We start from the raw sequence: 19,758 nt of genomic DNA, 5'->3' as shown, positions 1-19,758 counted from the left end.
GATTCAGAGTGCAGATTCAGAGTGCAGATTCAGAGTGCAGATTCAGAGTGCAGATTCAGAGTGCAGATTCAGAGTGCAGATTCAGAGTGCAGATTCAGAGTGCAGATTCAGAGTGCAGATTCAGAGTGCAGATTCAGAGTGCAGAGTGCAGATTCAGAGTGCAGATTCAGAGTGCAGATTCAGAGTGCAGATTCAGAGTGCAGATTCAGAGTGCAGATTCAGAGTGCAGATTCAGAGTGCAGATTCAGAGTGCAGATTCAGAGTGCAGAGTGCAGATTCAGAGTGCAGAGTGCAGATTCAGAGTGCAGAGTGCAGATTCAGAGTGCAGATTCAGAGTGCAGATTCAGAGTGCAGAGTGCAGATTCAGAGTGCAGATTCAGAGTGCAGAGTGCAGATTCAGAGTGCAGATTCAGAGTGCAGAGTGCAGATTGTGAGTGCAGAGTGCAGATTCAGAGTGCAGATTCAGAGTGCAGATGCAGAGTGCAGATTCAGAGTGCAGATTCAGAGTGCAGATGCAGAGTGCAGATTCAGAGTGCAGATGCAGAGTGCAGATGCAGAGTGCAGATTCAGAGTGCAGATGCAGAGTGCAGAGTGCAGATTGTGAGTGCAGAGTGCAGATGCAGAGTGCAGATTCAGAGTGCAGATTCAGAGTGCAGATGCAGAGTGCAGATGCAGAGTGCAGATTCAGAGTGCAGATTCAGAGTGCAGATTCAGAGTGCAGATTCAGAGTGCAGATGCAGAGTGCAGATTCAGAGTGCAGATTCAGAGTGCAGATTGTGAGTGCAGAGTGCAGATTCAGAGTGCAGATTCAGAGTGCAGATTCAGAGTGCAGATTCAGAGTGCAGATTCAGAGTGCAGATTCAGAGTGCAGATTCAGAGTGCAGATTCAGAGTGCAGATTCAGAGTGCAGATTCAGAGTGTAGATTCAGAGTGCAGATTCAGAGTGCAGATTCAGAGTGCAGATTCAGAGTGCAGATTCAGAGTGCAGATTCAGAGTGCAGATTCAGAGTGCAGATTCAGAGTGCAGATTCAGAGTGCAGATTCAGAGTGCAGATTGTGAGTGCAGAGTGCAGATTCAGAGTGCAGATTCAGAGTGCAGATTCAGAGTGCAGATTCAGAGTGCAGAGTGCAGATTCAGAGTGCAGAGTGCAGATTCAGAGTGCAGAGTGCAGATTCAGAGTGCAGAGTGCAGATTGTGAGTGCAGATTGTGAGTGCAGAGTGCAGATTGTGAGTGCAGATTGTGAGTGCAGAGTGCAGATTGTGAGTGCAGATTGTGAGTGCAAAGTGCAGATTGTGAGTGCAGATTCAGAGTGCAGAGTGCAGATTCAGAGTGCAGATTCAGAGTGCAGATTCAGAGTGCAGATTCAGAGTGCAGATTCAGAGTGCAGAGTGCAGATTCAGAGTGCAGAGTGCAGATTCAGAGTGCAGAGTGCAGATTCAGAGTGCAGAGTGCAGATTGTGAGTGCAGATTGTGAGTGCAGAGTGCAGATTGTGAGTGCAGATTGTGAGTGCAGAGTGCAGATTGTGAGTGCAGATTGTGAGTGCAAAGTGCAGATTGTGAGTGCAGATTCAGAGTGCAGAGTGCAGATTCAGAGTGCAGATTCAGAGTGCAGATTCAGAGTGCAGATTCAGAGTGCAGATTCAGAGTGCAGAGTGCAGATTCAGAGTGCATAGTGCAGATTCAGAGTGCATAGTGCAGATTGTGAGTGCAGAGTGCAGATTGTGAGTGCAGAGTGCAGATTGTGAGTGCAGAGTGCAGATTGTGAGTGCAGAGTGCAGATTGTGAGTGCAGATTCAGAGTGCAGATTGTGAGTGCAGATTGTGAGTGCAGAGTGCAGATTGTGAGTGCAGAGTGCAGATTGTGAGTGCAGAGTGCAGATTGTGAGTGCAGAGTGCAGATTGTGAGTGCAAAGTGCAGATTGTGAGTACAGAGTGCAGATTCAGAGTGCAGAGTGCAGATTCAGAGTGCAGGGTGCAGAGTGCAGATTCAGAGTGCCGATTCAGAGTGCAGAGTGCAGATTCAGAGTGCCGATTCAGAGTGCAGAGTGCAGATTCAGAGTGCAGATTCAGAGTGCAGAGTGCAGATTCAGAGTGCAGAGTGCAGATTCAGAGTGCAGAGTGCAGATTCAGAGTGCAGATTCAGAGTGCAGAGTGCAGATTCAGAGTGCAGATTCAGAGTGCAGAGTGCAGATTCAGAGTGCAGATTCAGAGTGCAGATTGTGAGTGCAGATTCAGAGTGCAGAGTGCAGATTGTGAGTGCAGAGTGCAGATTGTGAGTGCAGAGTGCAGATTGTGAGTGCAGAGTGCAGATTGTGAGTGCAGAGTGCAGATTGTGAGTGCAGATTGTGAGTGCAGATTCAGAGTGCAGATTCAGAGTGCAGATTCAGAGTGCAGATTGTGAGTGCAGATTGTGAGTGCAGAGTGCAGATTGTGAGTGCAAAGTGCAGATTGTAAGTACAGAGTGCAGGTGCAGAGTGCAGATTGTGAGTACAGAGTGCAGATTGTGAGTGCAAAGTGCGAATTGTGAGTGCAAAGTGCAGATTGTGAGTACAGAGTGCAGATTCAGAGTGCAGAGTGCAGATTCAGAGTGCAGATTCAGAGTGCAGATTGTGAGTGCAGATTCAGAGTGCAGATTCAGAGTGCAGAGTGCAGATTCAGAGTGCAGATTCAGAGTGCAGATTCAGAGTGCAGATTCAGAGTGCAGATTCAGAGTGCAGAGTGCAGATTGTGAGTGCAGATTGTGAGTGCAGATTGTGAGTGCAGATTGTGAGTGCAGATTGTGAGTGCAAAGTGCAGATTGTGAGTACAGAGTGCAGATTCAGAGTGCAGAGTGCAGGGTGCAGAGTGCAGATTGTGGGTGCAAAGTGCAGATTGTGAGTACAGAGTGCAGGGTGCAGAGTGCAGGGTGCAGAGTGCAGGGTGCAGAGTGCAGGGTGCAGAGTGCAGATTGTGAGTGCAGATTCAGAGTGCAGATTCAGAGTGCAGATTCAGAGTGCAGATTCAGAGTGCAGAGTGCAGATTGTGAGTGCAGAGTGCAGATTGTGAGTGCAGAGTGCAGATTCAGAGTGCAGATTCAGAGTGCAGATTCAGAGTGCAGAGTGCAGAGTGCAGATTCAAAGTGCAGATGCAGAGTGCAGTTAAAATGTTGCTAGGCTAGGGCTTTAAAGACACCCCAAACGTGGAAAAGACTGCTGTTTTTCTTTGGTTTTGTCCAATCTTGTCCATACGGTCACGCCTAGTATTTTTTTGCAACTATCTTTTCTCCTAAAACATTAATATGCAGGATTGCTGAGGGGCCTCCCCTGTCAGTCCTCGTGGTTGTTTTTTGTGAAGCCCCTGCAAGAAATGGCCATAAAACAATTGGCTGTTTCAGTTGTCTAGAAACACCACAGATTCTACTTGACCTGGGCGTGCTCCATGACTTGCAAGTGGAAGTTCACAGACAACTACATAAAAAAAGCATTTGCAATGCAATAGGTCTCGCATTTGCGAGAGTTTAACCTATTGGCATTGTAAATGACAATGCCTTTTATTTATGTTTTAAAACCCAACACATAAATAAAAGACATTGCCATTTACAATGCCAATAGCTCAAACTCTAACAACTGCGAGACCTATTGCATTGTAAATGCTTGTTTAGTTCTCTCAGAGGGAAATTTTCTACTTGTCCCATCCCTCAACCCGGAGACGGAGTATCTCCTATCACTTTCTTGGAACTTTTCTTTTTGGACCACCTCTCTTCCCATTTGTCTAATTACCTTCACGCTCGCATCCCTGTCACCAATTCTCTAATTTGTGCCTTTAATCCAATCGTTCGCGTCTCTTCCAATTTCTTTTCAGTATAATTTAAGCTGCAAATTCCCTGCATCATTTTTGTCTTTGTCAAATCCAGCTCACACCTTTGTGCCAAATATGACAATGCTTCATGTGCTCGCTTTGCCCTTCTAGTAACATCTTTGGCTACAAATAGCAACTCGCTTGGGTCATATGTTTCAATTCTGTCCAATGCAGATTCCCTTCAATCACCTCATTCATTTCTGCTTTTAATCGTACCACATCTAACAATAGTGCCTTCCTTTCAACTTGTAAAATCATCTGACCACTTTCACTTCCTTATTCCTCCCTGTCAAAACTTTGTGTTCTCCTTTGCCCCCCACTCTCCTCCATTCTCAAAACTGGGTGACTTTCTCTCTCACAACTTCGACTTCTCCAATGGTTACCCTCACACAAATTTTGTGGTTCAAACAGTACCCTAGGTGCTACTCGTCTCCTCCCCCTCTCCAAATCATTGACTCCCTCACCAGTGGAACCCACATTCTGATGTCTGACCTAGAATTTGCAAGAGCTCCTGGTAGTCTTGGTTCTGATTCGCTGTTCGTTCTCGACGGATCAGCTGTAGCTGGCTGCGGAATGCTAGCTTTCACTGGTATCTGAGCCATACCCATTCCAGTCATTGTAAGACTTCCTCCAGATATAGTCTCTTCCCTTCTCCTGTTTGTTGTTGACTTCCAGCTGTTTTCTCTCTGGGGTTATATATCGAAACCACAGGTCCAATAGTAACTGGTACCGTAAGAGCTTCTGGTAACCAGATGTTACATGCAGTTTCTCCTGACTCAGGATCTGCGTATCCTGTCCCTCCAGACCCTGCTGCAATTCTCGTTCCCACTGAAATCCTCCCCCTTACTCCTGCTATCTCATCCTTTGAACCCATTCATCCCACCCCTAAAGTGTCCTCTGTTTGCTGCGTCCTCTCCGTCTCCAACCTAGAGTCACAAGGTGGAGGACGTTCTGCTAGCAATCTATCAAGAAAACTGACATCTGTATCCCTTTCCTCTTCTGTCTTTCTTCCCGACCCACCTTCCAGCAACCGAAATGGATTCAATTGTTTTCCCTCTATTGTGTCTACTCTCCATCTCTTCAGCTGTGAATTCCACCTGGCATCTTAATATGCCTTCATTGCTTTCTTCATTCTTCCCTGTGAAGCTTCTCTTTTCTTCGCCATTGCTGCTCTCATCCATGCATCTAATGCCTCAAATTGTGTTGGTCTGGGCAGAGGTTTCAGAGAAGACATTACTCCCCTCAGCTGGTTCAGCACCTCCATATAAATTACCCATAACAAATGAAAGCCAATTCTCCCTCTTTCTCAGTAATTTTACGCCAATTTTGAAGCCACATCATAGTATGGAGTCCTACATTTGTTGCCATATAATGTGCCGGGGTATCCTCTGACAGAGCTTCTTCTACCCGAGTCACCACCCCTGTGTCGCCTCTACACAAATCTCACAACACCTTAAAACATCTCATTGTTAAAGTCAATTAATTGCCACAAATTTCACAATTCAACTCCAACCGAACTTCCACCAATCCCAATATGGCGTTACACCAACCGACCTATCACAGCGTCACGCGCTCTGAGGTCACTGCTCCCTCTTTGAAGCGGCTCATGCTCCTTTACAATTTCACCACATACACCTGCTCACACATTCGTACTAACAAGTAACTGTATATCCAAAAGCTATTAAACCAAGTAACTGCTCCTAACGCAGGTACAATAACTTACAGTTACATAAAACAAGTAATTGTCCGTCTGCTAAAAGATAGATAGAACACTCTTACAGGAACATTCATCCGCTGTGACCCCCGACCTGCGTCAGTCACTCAATCTTCATAGTCCACCCCGGTACCTGAGGCTTTCTACCCACGACGTACTCCTGCATTCACACAAAGTTCCCTGTCACAAGTGAATCGTCAATAGCGACACGACACCCACAGTATAGATCAGAAAATTACAAATACAAAACTATCCCGCTCACCAAACTTCCTGATCCGCATGTGTCTGAACCAGTAAACCGATAACCCCACACTCACTCAACTTGCATCCCAACTTCGCAAGACATCACACAGCCGGCGAGAGCCTGAAGGGGCTTCGGCCACATGACCTAGTAGAGCTGGTGATGGAGTGCGGTCCAGTTGGAAGCCTGTCACATCATTATTAATGTCAAATACCTTAGCCCAAAATTGTGAGACGGGTTGCCGGGTCCATGCCAGGTGGAGAAAGGATGACTGTGTAGCGGTCCATCTCCAACACTTGGCATCTGGTCACAGGCCCATTTTGAGTAGCTGTATAGGTGCATGATTTAATCTGTGCAAATATTTTAAATGGATGAGCCTCAACTTATAGTAGGGTGATATGATCACATCATCCCCATCGTGATAGAACTCCATTGGCTCCAATTGCCAGGCTACATCATCTTAATTTCAGCTGCATCAATTACAAGGCCATCACGACCAGCACCCTTGCTTATCTTGCAGACAAGCTCACTATCTCTGGTAGTTCTCAGCGCACCCACAGCAGGACACCATCTGAAAATAGACTAAGAAGCATGAAAAAGAATAAGACCCCAAATCCATTTGGACTACCACAATGCTTCTCCAATTAAGGAAAGAGTTGAAGACTCAGCTCTGTAAAGAACACCACATCACAATGCATTAACCACCCCCAACCCAGCTTCCTCTACTTTTACTTGTTGTTTTCATGCTTGTCTTTGACCATCTACAGGGCTCTGCTGCCTTTTGGCTAGGTCTGCACTATAGAAATACTGTATACGTACAAACGTCATTAATGATGTCACTGATGCCGCCATCAAATACTACCAATACTATGCTCAATTCCCTATAAGACAACTATTTTAAGTAGATTCATAATTACTACGTTTGTCACTCAAAATACACAGCGCAGGATTATTGATCAGCATAGTTTTCTTATGGGAACCAATACGACAAAAGCATGTCTATTTCACAAATTAAATATATTTTTTTAAAACAAATACAACAAGCATTAACAAAGCCAATAGGTCTCACCTCGGAAACCAATTGGCTGTGCCAATGTCTTTCTTTCGTGTTGTACAGAACTAAAGCCCACAGAGGCAAATCTAACGAATAAGAAGCAAGCAAATGAGTTACAATGTAGAAAACCAATAGATGGGCTTTAAGCGGACTGCTAACTAACAAAGGGGCATATTATCAAGCAAGGCGTTAAAATTATCGCCGTTTTAGCGGCAGAAAACTGCTGCTAAAGCGGCGATAATGGGCTTGATAATATACCCTGGAGAATTCCAATAGAAGCCCATGTTCACACCAGAACATGGATTTCTATTGCGATAATTTTAAAACCCTGCTGGATAATATGCCCCAAAATGTCTTACAACGAACAACATGTGCTGTTTTAGGCAATACATTATAGGGGATGCGAGGGAGTACCCAAGAAAATGTTCTGCCAGTGACGGTTCCCTTCACTTATAAAAATAAAAGAGCGAAAACACACGGGACACACTGTATTACGTGCTTCAAAAAGGTAAATAAAGCCCTATTTGTTTATCCAGGGAGTGGGTGTGTTCGGAGCTGCAGAACACCGTTAAGTGGGCGGGGAGAGTACATGGTTGAAATGTAAGTTTACCACAGGGGACAATTCTAGAAGTTAGAGAAGTGCATTTTGATGCCAGTGGTAATGGGATGGAAACTAAACTTTGGATAAGCAGTCACTTGTTTTTTTTTTGTTGGCATTACAACTGATTGCATTGTACTAAAATGAGGACACTTTAGCCACTCAAGTTCAGTATACGAACCTTTTATAACCATGCAATCTTCATCGATAAACGCCATGTGAAGGTTAGCATCTTTCTCTTGAAGTGCAGGCTCATAACATCTATGCAAATGTTCATCTGAGGTTCCAAAGTCAATTATATTGTCTTGGTGTTGCATCCTAGGAGTAGACACATGACTATTAAAACATAAGAGTGGTTTAAACGAAAAACATTAGGCACATTGAATTGAACATACAAAAGAAAGGGGGAAGGGGTTTGCACAAATTTTAACTGACAAGCGAAATCCATACAGCACCACTATGCCAAATTACGAACACCTAGACACACCGTTAGCACATGTCAACCAAGGGGTGACAGCTTTACATAGAAAAAAACCCAACTCTTCGAGTAACGCAAGAAACAATTGTGCAATACGTTTTTGCAGAAAGCAAATCGATCTCAACTGTCCTGAAAGGATACCTCATAGTATGAGCAATGGCAATTATACTAGCAAAAAACAGTCTCTATGTTATCATTTGCACGCTTGTTATACGAAAATCGTTGTAATAAGCTCAAGCATAACTGGATTTATTGGACACTTTGTAAAACATACGAATCCGGCAACACGCCCCCTACCCCTCCCAATATAACATCTGGAGATACACAAGTCACCAACAAACAGACATCAAAACAATGTAGATAATATAGCGCTCTAAACATAGCCACGAACGCCAATTTAATCGCTCTCCAAAACAATTACTCGATCTGAAAACAGTCATTTGTTCAAACGGTAGATTAATACATTAACCTAGTATAAATATTCGTACTATAAACCTTGGTTAAAAAATAGTAATGGACATTACCTACTGCAAAAAAAGTCAACATTTAAAAAAAAGTAAAACAAAAAGTAACACCGTTTCGGTAACATCGAATAAAAGAAAAGTTTAGTTTCACGACGAAAAGAGTGAAGAAACTCTATAAAAAACTATAAAAATATTTGAACAGGTTAGTAACACTATCAAGATCTTCGAATAATCTTCCAAGTTTTTTGTTTAATTCGATATGGAACGAGAAGGTGCCCCTTGATAGTTGACATTTATTGTTTACTTCTCACCTTCGCACCCCTCGTTTAGCTGCGCATCGCGGCTAAATGCCCGCCCCAGATAAACTGAGCATATTTTTAATCCTCTACCTTTTTTTGGCCACTGCAATCTAACGGTACAGGATGAAAGGTGCAGTTTGAAGTCGGCGGAGCCTGCGCTGCGACTCCACCACTGCAGACAATAAGTTGCAAACTTGTCATTGCTGGGCTGCGTCACTACTCCTCCCGGCTCCGCTGCCGTTCATCTGTGGGTAGCAGTTAGAAAACATAACTCAACCATTCTTCACGGGTTGTCCCAACTCAAATAAAAAGCACCACAGATAGTATCATTTACATTCTCACACTTTATTAGAAGGAAAACTTTTTTCAAAACGAGTCCAGAAAAATCATGAAGGAATAAGAAAGTTAGAGCAAACAAATTAATTTAATGTCAATTTAGCACACATGAGATTTTCAATACAGCAAACTTCCGCACTTCGCGGTCAGGGATGTTTACGAGAGCGATCTAGTCGCAAACTACCTTTCTCCGTTCTAGAATACGTGTTTCAGAAATAATACTTCTTTTGTTCCTGTTTTTCCCCTTTAGATTCTTCGCTGTGTGTACATCCTGTAAAGAACACAACGGTCGGTAGCCGTTAACGATTCAAACATTTTTTTTCTTGCGCTACTTCGAATATTCCAATTACTAGCACTTAAAAAACGGACGAGAGTAGGGTTTTGACCGTGTTTCTTTTTACCCTGGCCCCCACTCCTTTTTTCCGCTCAGCCGCACCTCTCTGCTGGGCTGCTTGTTAGACACTGGGGCCCCGGACACTCGCAGAACGCACGGGCAGGAAGTACGATTTTTTTGCGATTGTTTCCCGTATTTTTCGAGCGGCTGTGAACATGGGCACAAGGGGAAAAAAATTCGAGCAAATAATTCCAGAAAAATTCCCTCCTTACCTACTCCGTCCAATCGAAAATGGCGCCGAAACCGAAAAAACTTCTTAAATTTCATTGTAGGGCTTTTGCAATGGCTTCTGGGACTGCTGCGGCTCGGAGGAAAAAAAAAACAAGTCTTAAAACCAGCACCCCCTCTCCCCTACCTCCTCCACCGCCGAGGAACGTGCTGGAATGACGGCACAAACGAAACAAATAAAAAAAAAACGGGGCGGGAACAGGATACTGAATCCCGCCCCTCCAGGACTCCCTGCCCTGCCTCATGGTTGCCAAGGCAATAATTCTGAAAATATTGTTGTGCTACCGTAAGGCAGGTCATGGAGTCCTCGAGAGGTGGGATCCAGAGCAGACAAATCTGCTAAACAGGAGCTTTTTCCAATGGCAGGCCTCCGTTTCGAGAGGCCTGCCAATGGAAAAAGGGGGCGTGGTTTCACGCAGTACTGAAATTCTCCTGTTCACAATAAGTCTTTGCCTCCAGCAGGGCCATGCCCTGCAAAGGAGGCTTCGACCTAAAAATGAGACCGATTGCAACTCCCATAAACAAAGATACCCACTATCTCCCACATGCCCTATCACAATATGAAGCAACCATCATATCCCAGACAATGCTAGTGGCTATGTTATGAGTCGCTACTTTCACTTCACTTGAACTAAAGAAAGCCTATGTGATCAGAATGTGTTTTATCATTGATGCATGTGTAACACCTGGTAATACATTTAAAATAAATTTAATGAATTGAAACAAAAAAAGTGAAGCAACCACCATAGTATGCCACACTGCTGTAAAAAGTAAAACACTCAATCTTATACTGCGACACACCTTCTCATATTTATAAATACTTTTATGATGCATATACATGCCAAGGAAAACAATCAGTATGACTGCGTCAAGCATGAACAGTTATACGGTTATACACTCTAATACCATGCAACATGCTATAAAATATACACAAGGCCAGTTGAATTATACAATTCTGCAGCCGCAACCCTTTATGCATAATTATGTTTTGCCGCATCTCTACTGGATAATTCGCACATTTTAACAAAAACAATTTTGGGGAGCTGTGAGACGACGTCCCGAAGACCCCTACCTGGAGGCCACCCTCCCCCTCGCATACCTTGCCCGGCACCACCGGGACTGAATCCCTGGCGCCAAAACGCCAGAACAGTGACGGGAATCGGAACACCAGCCATCACAAATGAAACCCCGCCCTTCTCTCTCCGATAGGGACCAACCCGAGTAACAGGCCCGGAGGAACCATATCACGCTGACCCCGGAAGTCCCGCCCCAAAGGCAGCGCCAGCACAGGATAAAACCGGGGATCAAGGACAACACGCCGTCGGAGTTTCGTGGCAGGACCCTCTGGCTGGAGACGGAGAAGGAGAGCAGACGTGCGAGGAAGACGTGTGGACAGAAGAGTGGTGGAGTCCCAAGGAGATGGCTGGAGAGCGGCCGTAACTCACTGGAGAGTTACGGCGGACCGCGTGAGTGCCTTTTGCCTTCTTTTACCCTACTCATTAGGAGTCCGTGTTAAAGTCCCTGTAAATAACCCCTCTCTCTCCATAGTCTCACCGCCCCTGCACTGTAAAATACGTATATAGCACCTCACACAAAGATCCCGTCCGTTGGTCGCACGTCCCGCCTTGGCACCCTCTCTATTACCCGACCTGTCTTCCCTACTCCCGGTACCCTCCTTCCCGCACCGTCTCTTTCCGCCCCTTCTTGCACTACCCGGGTGACGGTGGACAGTTTGTCCCTCGTTGACTGCTGGATAGGACTAACGGTCCCTTGTTTTTTCCCTCTCTTCCGGTCCTCCTTGGATCCTCCCCGTCATCAGAGCCATCCCCGGCCTATCGGAAGACGCCAAGAAGCACCGAAGAACCGAACCGGACGACATCGCCTGGAGCTTCTCTTTCTGACTGTTGGAACTATCCTTACTGTTCATCCTTAATAAAAGACCAGTATTGCTCACTACATACGGCCTCCTCGCCTGCTTTTCCGGCCCGCTTCGCTCACTCCACCACATCTGGTGTCAGAAGTGGGATCTGCTGGAAGCATGGAGGCCGTAGTGAGGAAGATGGCAGAATCTCAGGAACAATTCGGGAAATTGATGGAGCAGTTCATGAAAACCGCTGAGGATGACAGAGGACAACTTCACGATGTCCTGAAGGGTCAGGGCGTGACCCATGAACAAACCATGGTAAAGCTAACGGATGCCCTGGGCCAACAAAGGCCGGTGACCTGTCTCCCCTCCGTTGTCCTTCAAAAGTATGTCCCCGGGGAAGACCCGGACTACTTTTTCACGAACTTCGAAAGGATAGCCCAAGCCGCTAATTGGCCGGTGGACCGTTGGGGCCAATATCTGGGTCCGCTCCTCACCGGTGACCTCCAAGCCGCCTATCAACAGGCCAACATACAGGGTAACACCCCATATGCGGACATTAAACGGTGTATATTGGAACGTCTTGGCATTGATGACGATACCTATAGGGTGAAACTACGCCAGGCCAGAGAAAAGCCCCAAGAGAATCCCAGGGCTCTCTCCTTCCGGATCCGGGATCTCGCAAACCGATGGCTACGGCCCGAGACCTCCACCAAGGACAATATTTTAGAGAAAATATATCTGGAACAATTTCTCAACTCCTTATACCCGGCCACACAGCGCTGGGTGAGGCAGCACTCCAGACTCACTCTGGAGACTGCCATTGAGATAGCTTCTGCCTATAGCCGTGCCCAGGAACTCCAACGGGGGAAGGACGAACAACCCCACAGGCCCCTGCCTGCTGCGACCACTCGCCCGGCCCGACCACCACCGATCCGCAGACCAGAACCAACACCCCTATTCCCCTCCCCGGTAGTGTTACGAACCCCTACTCCTGGACCCCAGTGCTATTCATGTGGAGGGTTCGGCCGCATTGCACGGATGTGCCCGCAGAAGGAGGAGCCGATGGAGGTCAGCTTTGTCAGGAACTATTTGTGCACCCCTCCTGGGTATACACCCCTACCGTTCCACTGTCCTGTATCCATAAACGGCCAACAACTCATGGCCCTTGCCGACACCGGTTGCCGTCAGAGTGTTCTAAGACCACAAGACCTTGCACAGCCGGTCAGCGACCCTACGGGGGTAGTGGCCATCCAATGTGTCCATGGGGACACCAAACAATACCACACGACTCAAGTACGAGTCCAACATGCACAAGACCCCGACACCTCTCTCACTGTAGGTCTTGTACCCGCTCTTCCAGAACAAGCCATTCTGGGGAGCGATTATCCGGGACTACCTACGCTCCTATAAAAGACCTCGTATTCCCTGGCCCAGTGGTGGAAAGATGCTCCTTATCCTGAAGAATCCGAACTAGTGGCCGTTCCCAAACCCCACAAACCTAGAAGTCAGAAAAGAAGAGAGAAGAAAGAACACGTCAGCGCTTATCCCGCCAACATTGAAGAACACCCTTGGCAGACCGACCGCGAGTTCAGGGCTGCTCAGCAGGAAGATCCACTCCTACAGGAAGCCTGGGGAAGAGCCCTTGATCACGAAGACCCCTTACAAGTAGGTCCTTACTTCTATAAGAAAAACGGGTTGCTATACCGAAAAGGGGGTGCCCAACAAAATGCCCAGTTGCTTATCCCCGGTCCCTTCCAAGACAAAGTCCTCTTCCTGGCTCACAGTCATCTCCTAGGGGGTCATTTCGGGGACGAGAAAACCAGCCAAGCCGTCTTGGAGAAATTCTATTGGCCAGGGGTGTATCAAAGGATCAAGACCTATTGTCGTGAATGCGTAGTATGCCAGAAGAACAGTCGTCACAGGCCACCCCGGGTCCCTTTACAACCCCTCCCTATCATAGACGTCCCCTTCAGCCGCATAGGGATGGACATAATCGGACCCCTCTTACCCTCCCGTAGTGGGTGTCGCTATGCGTTGGTCATAGTCGACTATGCCACCCGCTTTCCAGAGGCCATACCCCTCCGCCAACCCACTACCCAGGCAATAGCAAAGGCCCTGATTTCCTTGTTTTCTCGGGTTGGGTTTCCACGGGAAATACTTACCGACCAGGGCACCCCTTTTGTTTCCGCTCTTATGAAACGTGTATGTTCGGAACTGGGGATCAAACAAATCCGAACGTCTGCCTATCACCCGCAAACGGACGGACTGGTAGAGCATTATAACGCCACATTGAAGCAGACTCTGAAAAAGCTCTTAGGCCTGGAAGCGAGAAGATGGGAAGATATGCTTCCTTTGGCCTTATTCGCGATTCGCTGCAAAACGCAGAGCAGCACCGGATACTCCCCATATGAATTACTGTACGGGCGTCCCCCTCGTACCCTGCTAGACATGGCACAGGAGGCATGGGAAGCCGAACCAGACCGCACTCGTCCGCTTCCCGAATACCTGGAAAACCTGAAGACTCACCTGTCTATGATCCGAGACATAGTCATACAAAACCTAGAGACCGCCCAGGATAACCAAAAGAGGCAATATGACAAGGGCACTCGCAGCCGGGTCTTTTCTGTTAATGACTTAGTTCTTCTCATGATGCCCTCGTCCGACCAAAAGCTTCTGGGTCAGTGGCAAGGGCCCTACACCATCCTTCGGCAGGTGACACCAGTTACATATGAGGTGGAACTGGACCCCACACGGGGCACCTCCCAAATCTTTCACGTCAACTTGCTAAAAAAATGGGAAGGACCTCGTCCGGTGATGTCAGGAACCCGGACCAGCCTCCTCTTCTCTTTCGACCCCTGTCTAGACCCGGAACTAACCCCTGTACAAATCCAGGAACTACGACATACCTTGGAATCCCTGAAAGACGTCTTCTCCTCCTCCCCCGGGCGAACCAATGTCACTGAACATACGATTGAAACGGAACCCGGGAAAGTTGTCCGCCTGAGACCTTATAGAGTACCGGAGGCCCGCCGGACGGTTATCCGTCAGGAGATCGAAGCCATGCAACAGATGGGAATCATAGAGCCCTCAGTCAGCGAGTGGAACTCCCCTATTGTTCTGGTGCCAAAACCTGACGGCTCGGTCCGTTTCTGCATCGACTTCCGGGAGGTCAACAAGATGTCTAACTTCGACACCTATCCCTTGCCCCGGGTGGACGAAATGATCGAGAGGATAGGAAAGGCAAAGTTTATTTCAACCCTCGATCTCTGCAAAGGGTACTGGCAGATACCCCTCCGGGAACAAGACAGAAAGAAGACTGCCTTTTCCACCCCTGATGGGGTATACCAATTCTTAGTCATGCCCTTTGGTCTTCATGGCGCCCCAGCCACGTTTCAACGTGCTATGAACCACGTCCTGAGGCCCCATTCCCCGTACGCAGGCGCCTATCTAGACGACATCGTTATCTTTAGTGACAGCTGGCCCCAACACTTGAGGCATCTTTCCAGTGTCGTCTCCTCCTTAGGCTCCTACGGATTCGCCATCAATCCAGCCAAAACCACCTTAGCGGCCAAAACTGTAAAATACCTGGGGTTTCTTCTGGGGGACGGTCTGATAAGACCCCAGGAAAGCAAAACCGTGGCCATCCGGTCCCTTCCGTTTCCCCAAACCAAGAAAGATCTTCGCGCCTTTTTGGGGCTACTCGGGTATTACAGGCGATTTGTGCCCAATTTTTCCCAGAGAGCTGCAGCCCTTACGGACCTGCTAAAAAAATCAAACCGGTCCGATGAGATGCTCCGAAATCCCTCACCCGAAGCATGGCATGCATTCACAGACTTAAAAGACGCATTGACCTCAGGTCCTGTATTGGTGCCCCCTGACTATTCGCTGCCTTTCATCCTGCAAACAGATGCTTCCGATTATGGGTTAGGGGCCGTGTTATCCCAGAAAGATGCCCGGGGTAACGAACGTCCCATACTCTATGTGAGTCGCAAATTATTTCCCAGAGAAAAACAATATGCAGTGGTCGAGAAGGAAGCCTTAGCCATAAAATGGGCAGTGGACAGTCTACGGTACTACTTAGAGGGCAGAGACTTTGTCCTCTACACAGACCACGCCCCTCTGGAGTGGATGGCCCGGAACAAGGGTCAGAACGACCGGGTCCTGCGCTGGTTTTTGTCCCTCCAGCCCTTCCATTTCCAAACAAAACATCGGAAGGGCTCAGATCAGGGTAATGCCGATTTCCTTTCCCGGTACCCACATTCTCCCTCCACTACAAGAAGGACAGCTAGGGGAAGGGGATGTGAGACGACGTCCCGAAGACCCCTACCTGGAGGCCACCCTACCCCTCGCATACCTTGCCCGGCACCACCGGGACTGAATCCCTGCCGCCAAAACGCCAGAACAGTGATGGGAATCGGAACACCAGCCATCACAAATGAAACCCCGCCCTTCTCTCTCCCACAGGGACCAACCCGAGTAACAGGCCCGGTGGAACCATATCACGCTGACCCCGGAAGTCCCGCCCCAAAGGCAGCGCCAGCACAGGATAAAACCGGGGATCAAGGACAACACGCCGTCGGAGTTTCGTGGCAGGACCCTCTGGCTGGAGACGGAGAAGGAGAGCAGACGTGCGAGGAAGACGTGTGGACAGAAGAGTGGTGGAGTCCCAAGGAGGTGGCTGGAGAGCGGCCGTAACTCACTGGAGAGTTACGGCGGACCGCGTGAGTGCCTTTTGCCTTCTTTTACCCTACTCATTAGGAGTCCGTGTTAAAGTCCCTGTAAATAACCCCTCTCTCTCCATAGTCTCACCGCCCCTGCACTGTAAAATACGTATATAGCACCTCACACAAAGATCCCGTCCGTTGCTCGCACGTCCCGCCTTGGCACCCTCTCTATTACCCGACCTGTCTTCCCTACTCCCGGTACCCTCCTTCCTGCACCGTCTCTTTCCGCCCCTTCTTGCACTACCCGGGTGACGGTGGACAGTTTGTCCCTCGTTGACTGCTGGATAGGACTAACGGTCCCTTGTTTTTTCCCTCTCTTCCGGTCCTCCTTGGATCCTCCCCGTCATCAGAGCCATCCCCGGCCTATCGGAAGACGCCAAGAAGCACCGAAGAACCGAACCGGACGACATCGCCTGGAGCTTCTCTTTCTGACTGTTGGAACTATCCTTACTGTTCATCCTTAATAAAAGACCAGTATTGCTCACTACATACGGCCTCCTCGCCTGCTTTTCCGGCCCGCTACGCTCACTCCACCACAGGAGCGCAAATGGGTTAAAAATTACTAAAAACACTAACAAATTAATGAATGGGAAAATAAATATTGTAAATCTGCCCCCGCTCCGCAGTTGCTGCTTTGGCTTATTTTAGACCACTTCTGCAGACTAGCTTGCAGCTGTCATTTTGGGAGGAAAGTTCGGGTGAGTTTAAGGAAAATTACGCAATTAAAAAAGATGCAATTGTGAGTAGAAAGTGCTTTGGAGTTTCACTTGAGTTTATTCTTTTTTTTTTTTACTGCAGATGACTCTCCAACTAAAGACGACTGCAACTGCAACTATGTGTGCATTCTTCTGGAGAAGGCCTACTATTATCTCTACCCTTTTCATCTAGAGTTCAGCCTCTTTGCCTGTGCCATGTCTTATGTGATGTGGAAGAACGTGGGGCGCCTAATAGATGACGACGTCCATCACCCGCACCACCTGAAGCTAAGGTCCTGGCGGGAGGCCCCTTTCGTAGGCCTGATCTGTGGGATTACCATGCTGGCTGTGGGACTGGCACTGTTCGTAGTTTACGAGTTGCAACTAAAGGATGAGCTGCTAAGGAATCGAGCGCTCACAACCTTTTTCATCTTCCATGTGATCTGCTTGAGCCTGATGTCGATCGGGGCCCTTGGAGGAATCATTGTTTTCAAATTTGACAGGAGACAAATGTGCAATCGGAAGAACCCAAGCCGTGCCCTGGATGTTGCTTTGCTCTTCATCGCCACGATTGGGCAGTACTGCATTTCCTACTACTCCATTGTGGCCATGGTAGCCACTAACCCAATACACCGTCTGAGGGCCCTGACCCTCACATACTCACTGCTTATGATTGTGCAGCACACAATACAGAACATTTTTATCATTGAAGGCCTGCACCGCCAACTGCCCAACGACTGGCAGCCACCACTCAAGGCTCCTCCTGAGACACCAAGAAAAGATTCCTCCACACTAGACAATACCAGCCACCATGCCTCTCAGCAAGAACCAGGAACTCTGAATGCCTTTTCCCGTCCGAGGGCATCAATCACATCAATAAGAGCCACACTGTCAACTTCTCTCTCAACCCACAAAAAAAGGAGAAGAGTTCTGAGAGAGATCTGCGCATTCCTGCTACTAGGAAACATCCTTGTAAGTATGACATATACCATGAAAACCTTGTATAGCATGTATGAGTGTGCATGAAATCCATAATCAAACCAAGTGTGCATGTCTGGAAGCCCAGGTCATATCTGCTCAAATCATATATTGTTTTGGAAATGGCAAATGTGGATGTAACACTGGTACTTTATGGTGCTAGCAAATCACTCGGCTCTCCACCTGAGTCCACAACCGGTATATTACTGAGAGAGCCTGGGCCCATTTACGCATGTATCCTCAACTAGATGGTCTTTTATTAGCAACATGAGAGGTATGAGGGAGCACACTATCAGTCATCAAAATTTAAATACTGTGCAGCCAATTGGAGCACACAATAATCCAGACCCCAATTGAATATGGGATTAAGCAGATTTTACTCATAAATTCAAAAATAAGTTTACATATACCAGTCTCAGCATAAGGGTATAGAAGTACCGAATAAACAGAACATGTCCAAATCTCCTGAAGAGATTTACCCTATACAGAAGGAAGAATACAACTAGTTTGATTATGGTTAAACAAGAAATGAGGTAAAACAAGTGTGAATTAAATTGCATGAATCGGTTTTCAGAACAAAGCAATAGTCCTATCTTTTCGTGCAATACTCGAACGGGAACTATCTATTCTAACCATTTGATTCAGTTTAGGATAGAAATAAAAGGAAGGAAGGTGTCAGCTGCTGGAGCCTTCAGTAGAAATGTTCCAAGCATTGGGTCAGTTAGCATTAAGCTACACATGCAGAGGCATAGGTCTGCAACCTACAAAGTCTCAAGACGTCTTCTCTCTCCCTCACTTAGCACAGCATGTAACATCAATTGCATTCAAGGTAGACAATCCCACGTGACTCCTTTTCCAGTACATTTCCCGGCTTCAAGTACAAATTGGATCCTCCCTCCACCTTGCAACTTCATTCGTCCTTGGAAATTCTTCCCCTTCCCATGAGAACTCTTCTCCCAGCTCATTACCGCGACTCTCCTTGCTAACTCCCTCTTTTCATACCCTGCTATCTAGCAAAAACAAAACTCCTCTATGCTGATGAGGCGTTGTCCACACCTGCAGTGGAAACAAAATGCAACAAAACATTCTACACTGAAGGTTAAATACAAACGGAACAAAAAACTGCAACGTGAGCTTGCAGGGAAATATAACGTTAGTCTACAATGGAATTATACATGAAGTCAAACTAAACACACGTTAGGCCTCAAAGAATAATAGTCAACCTAGCAAGTGCGCTGAGTTACGAATACGTGCACACATGTAAATACATTACAGATCAAATCTCTCAACGTATGAATAATACAAAAGTCTGCTAAGAATTATTAATAAAACACTTGTGAATATGATGTTGTTACAAATCAATTTCTAAACATTAGTTTGCACTTTTCATTAAATTATTTTCACAGTAAATCACAGCACATGCATTCAGTTTCTGCATTAGTCACAATCCAAACACACATTTTATAATCTGTATCGGTTATACGTGAAGCACTTCATATATGTGGTACTCCATCTTCTTTTAGTAACGTTAATGACATGAAATATTTTCTCAAGTGCTGGCTACTCATAGTTATGATGCACTCTTGCTTTATGTAATGTAATGGTGTCTTGTAAAGCGCATGTATCACCCTGCCATGGGGTATCTCAGCGCTGTAGACCGCTGGGGAACCCGTCCTGGCTTTCCCTGTGAGATGGTCCCTGCTGGATATCTCCAAAGTGAAACCAGGCATCCCCGGTGTATGTGGGGGGCCGTTGAGGAGATAAGGCAAGCTAATGGCCAGAGTTGCCGAGTGTGATCCCTGGTTAGAGTAGGCACCGAGGCGAGAATTATCGAGTCCGCTGACCCTGGT

At 47.1% G+C, this 19,758-nt stretch overlaps 1 protein-coding gene across 2 annotated transcripts in view; it reads left to right on the top strand.

Moving 5' to 3' along the window:
* LOC147702143 (proton channel OTOP2-like) overlaps positions 1-19,758 on the top strand; it is a 340,145-nt gene that overhangs the window by 264,491 nt on the left and 55,896 nt on the right. For both annotated transcript variants that reach the window (XM_086930791.1, XM_086930790.1), the window contains exon 6: positions 17,034-17,902. In XM_086930791.1, coding sequence (XP_086786917.1) covers positions 17,034-17,902 — 869 coding nt within the window. The remainder of the gene's footprint in view (positions 1-17,033; positions 17,903-19,758) is intronic.

The sequence above is a fragment of the Lissotriton vulgaris genome, chromosome 7 (assembly GCF_964263255.1).
Source record: "Lissotriton vulgaris chromosome 7, aLisVul1.2, whole genome shotgun sequence".
NCBI lineage: Eukaryota > Metazoa > Chordata > Amphibia > Caudata > Salamandridae > Lissotriton > Lissotriton vulgaris.
Note: the sequence above shows the minus strand (reverse complement) of the source record. Positions and strands in the feature narration are given on the sequence as shown.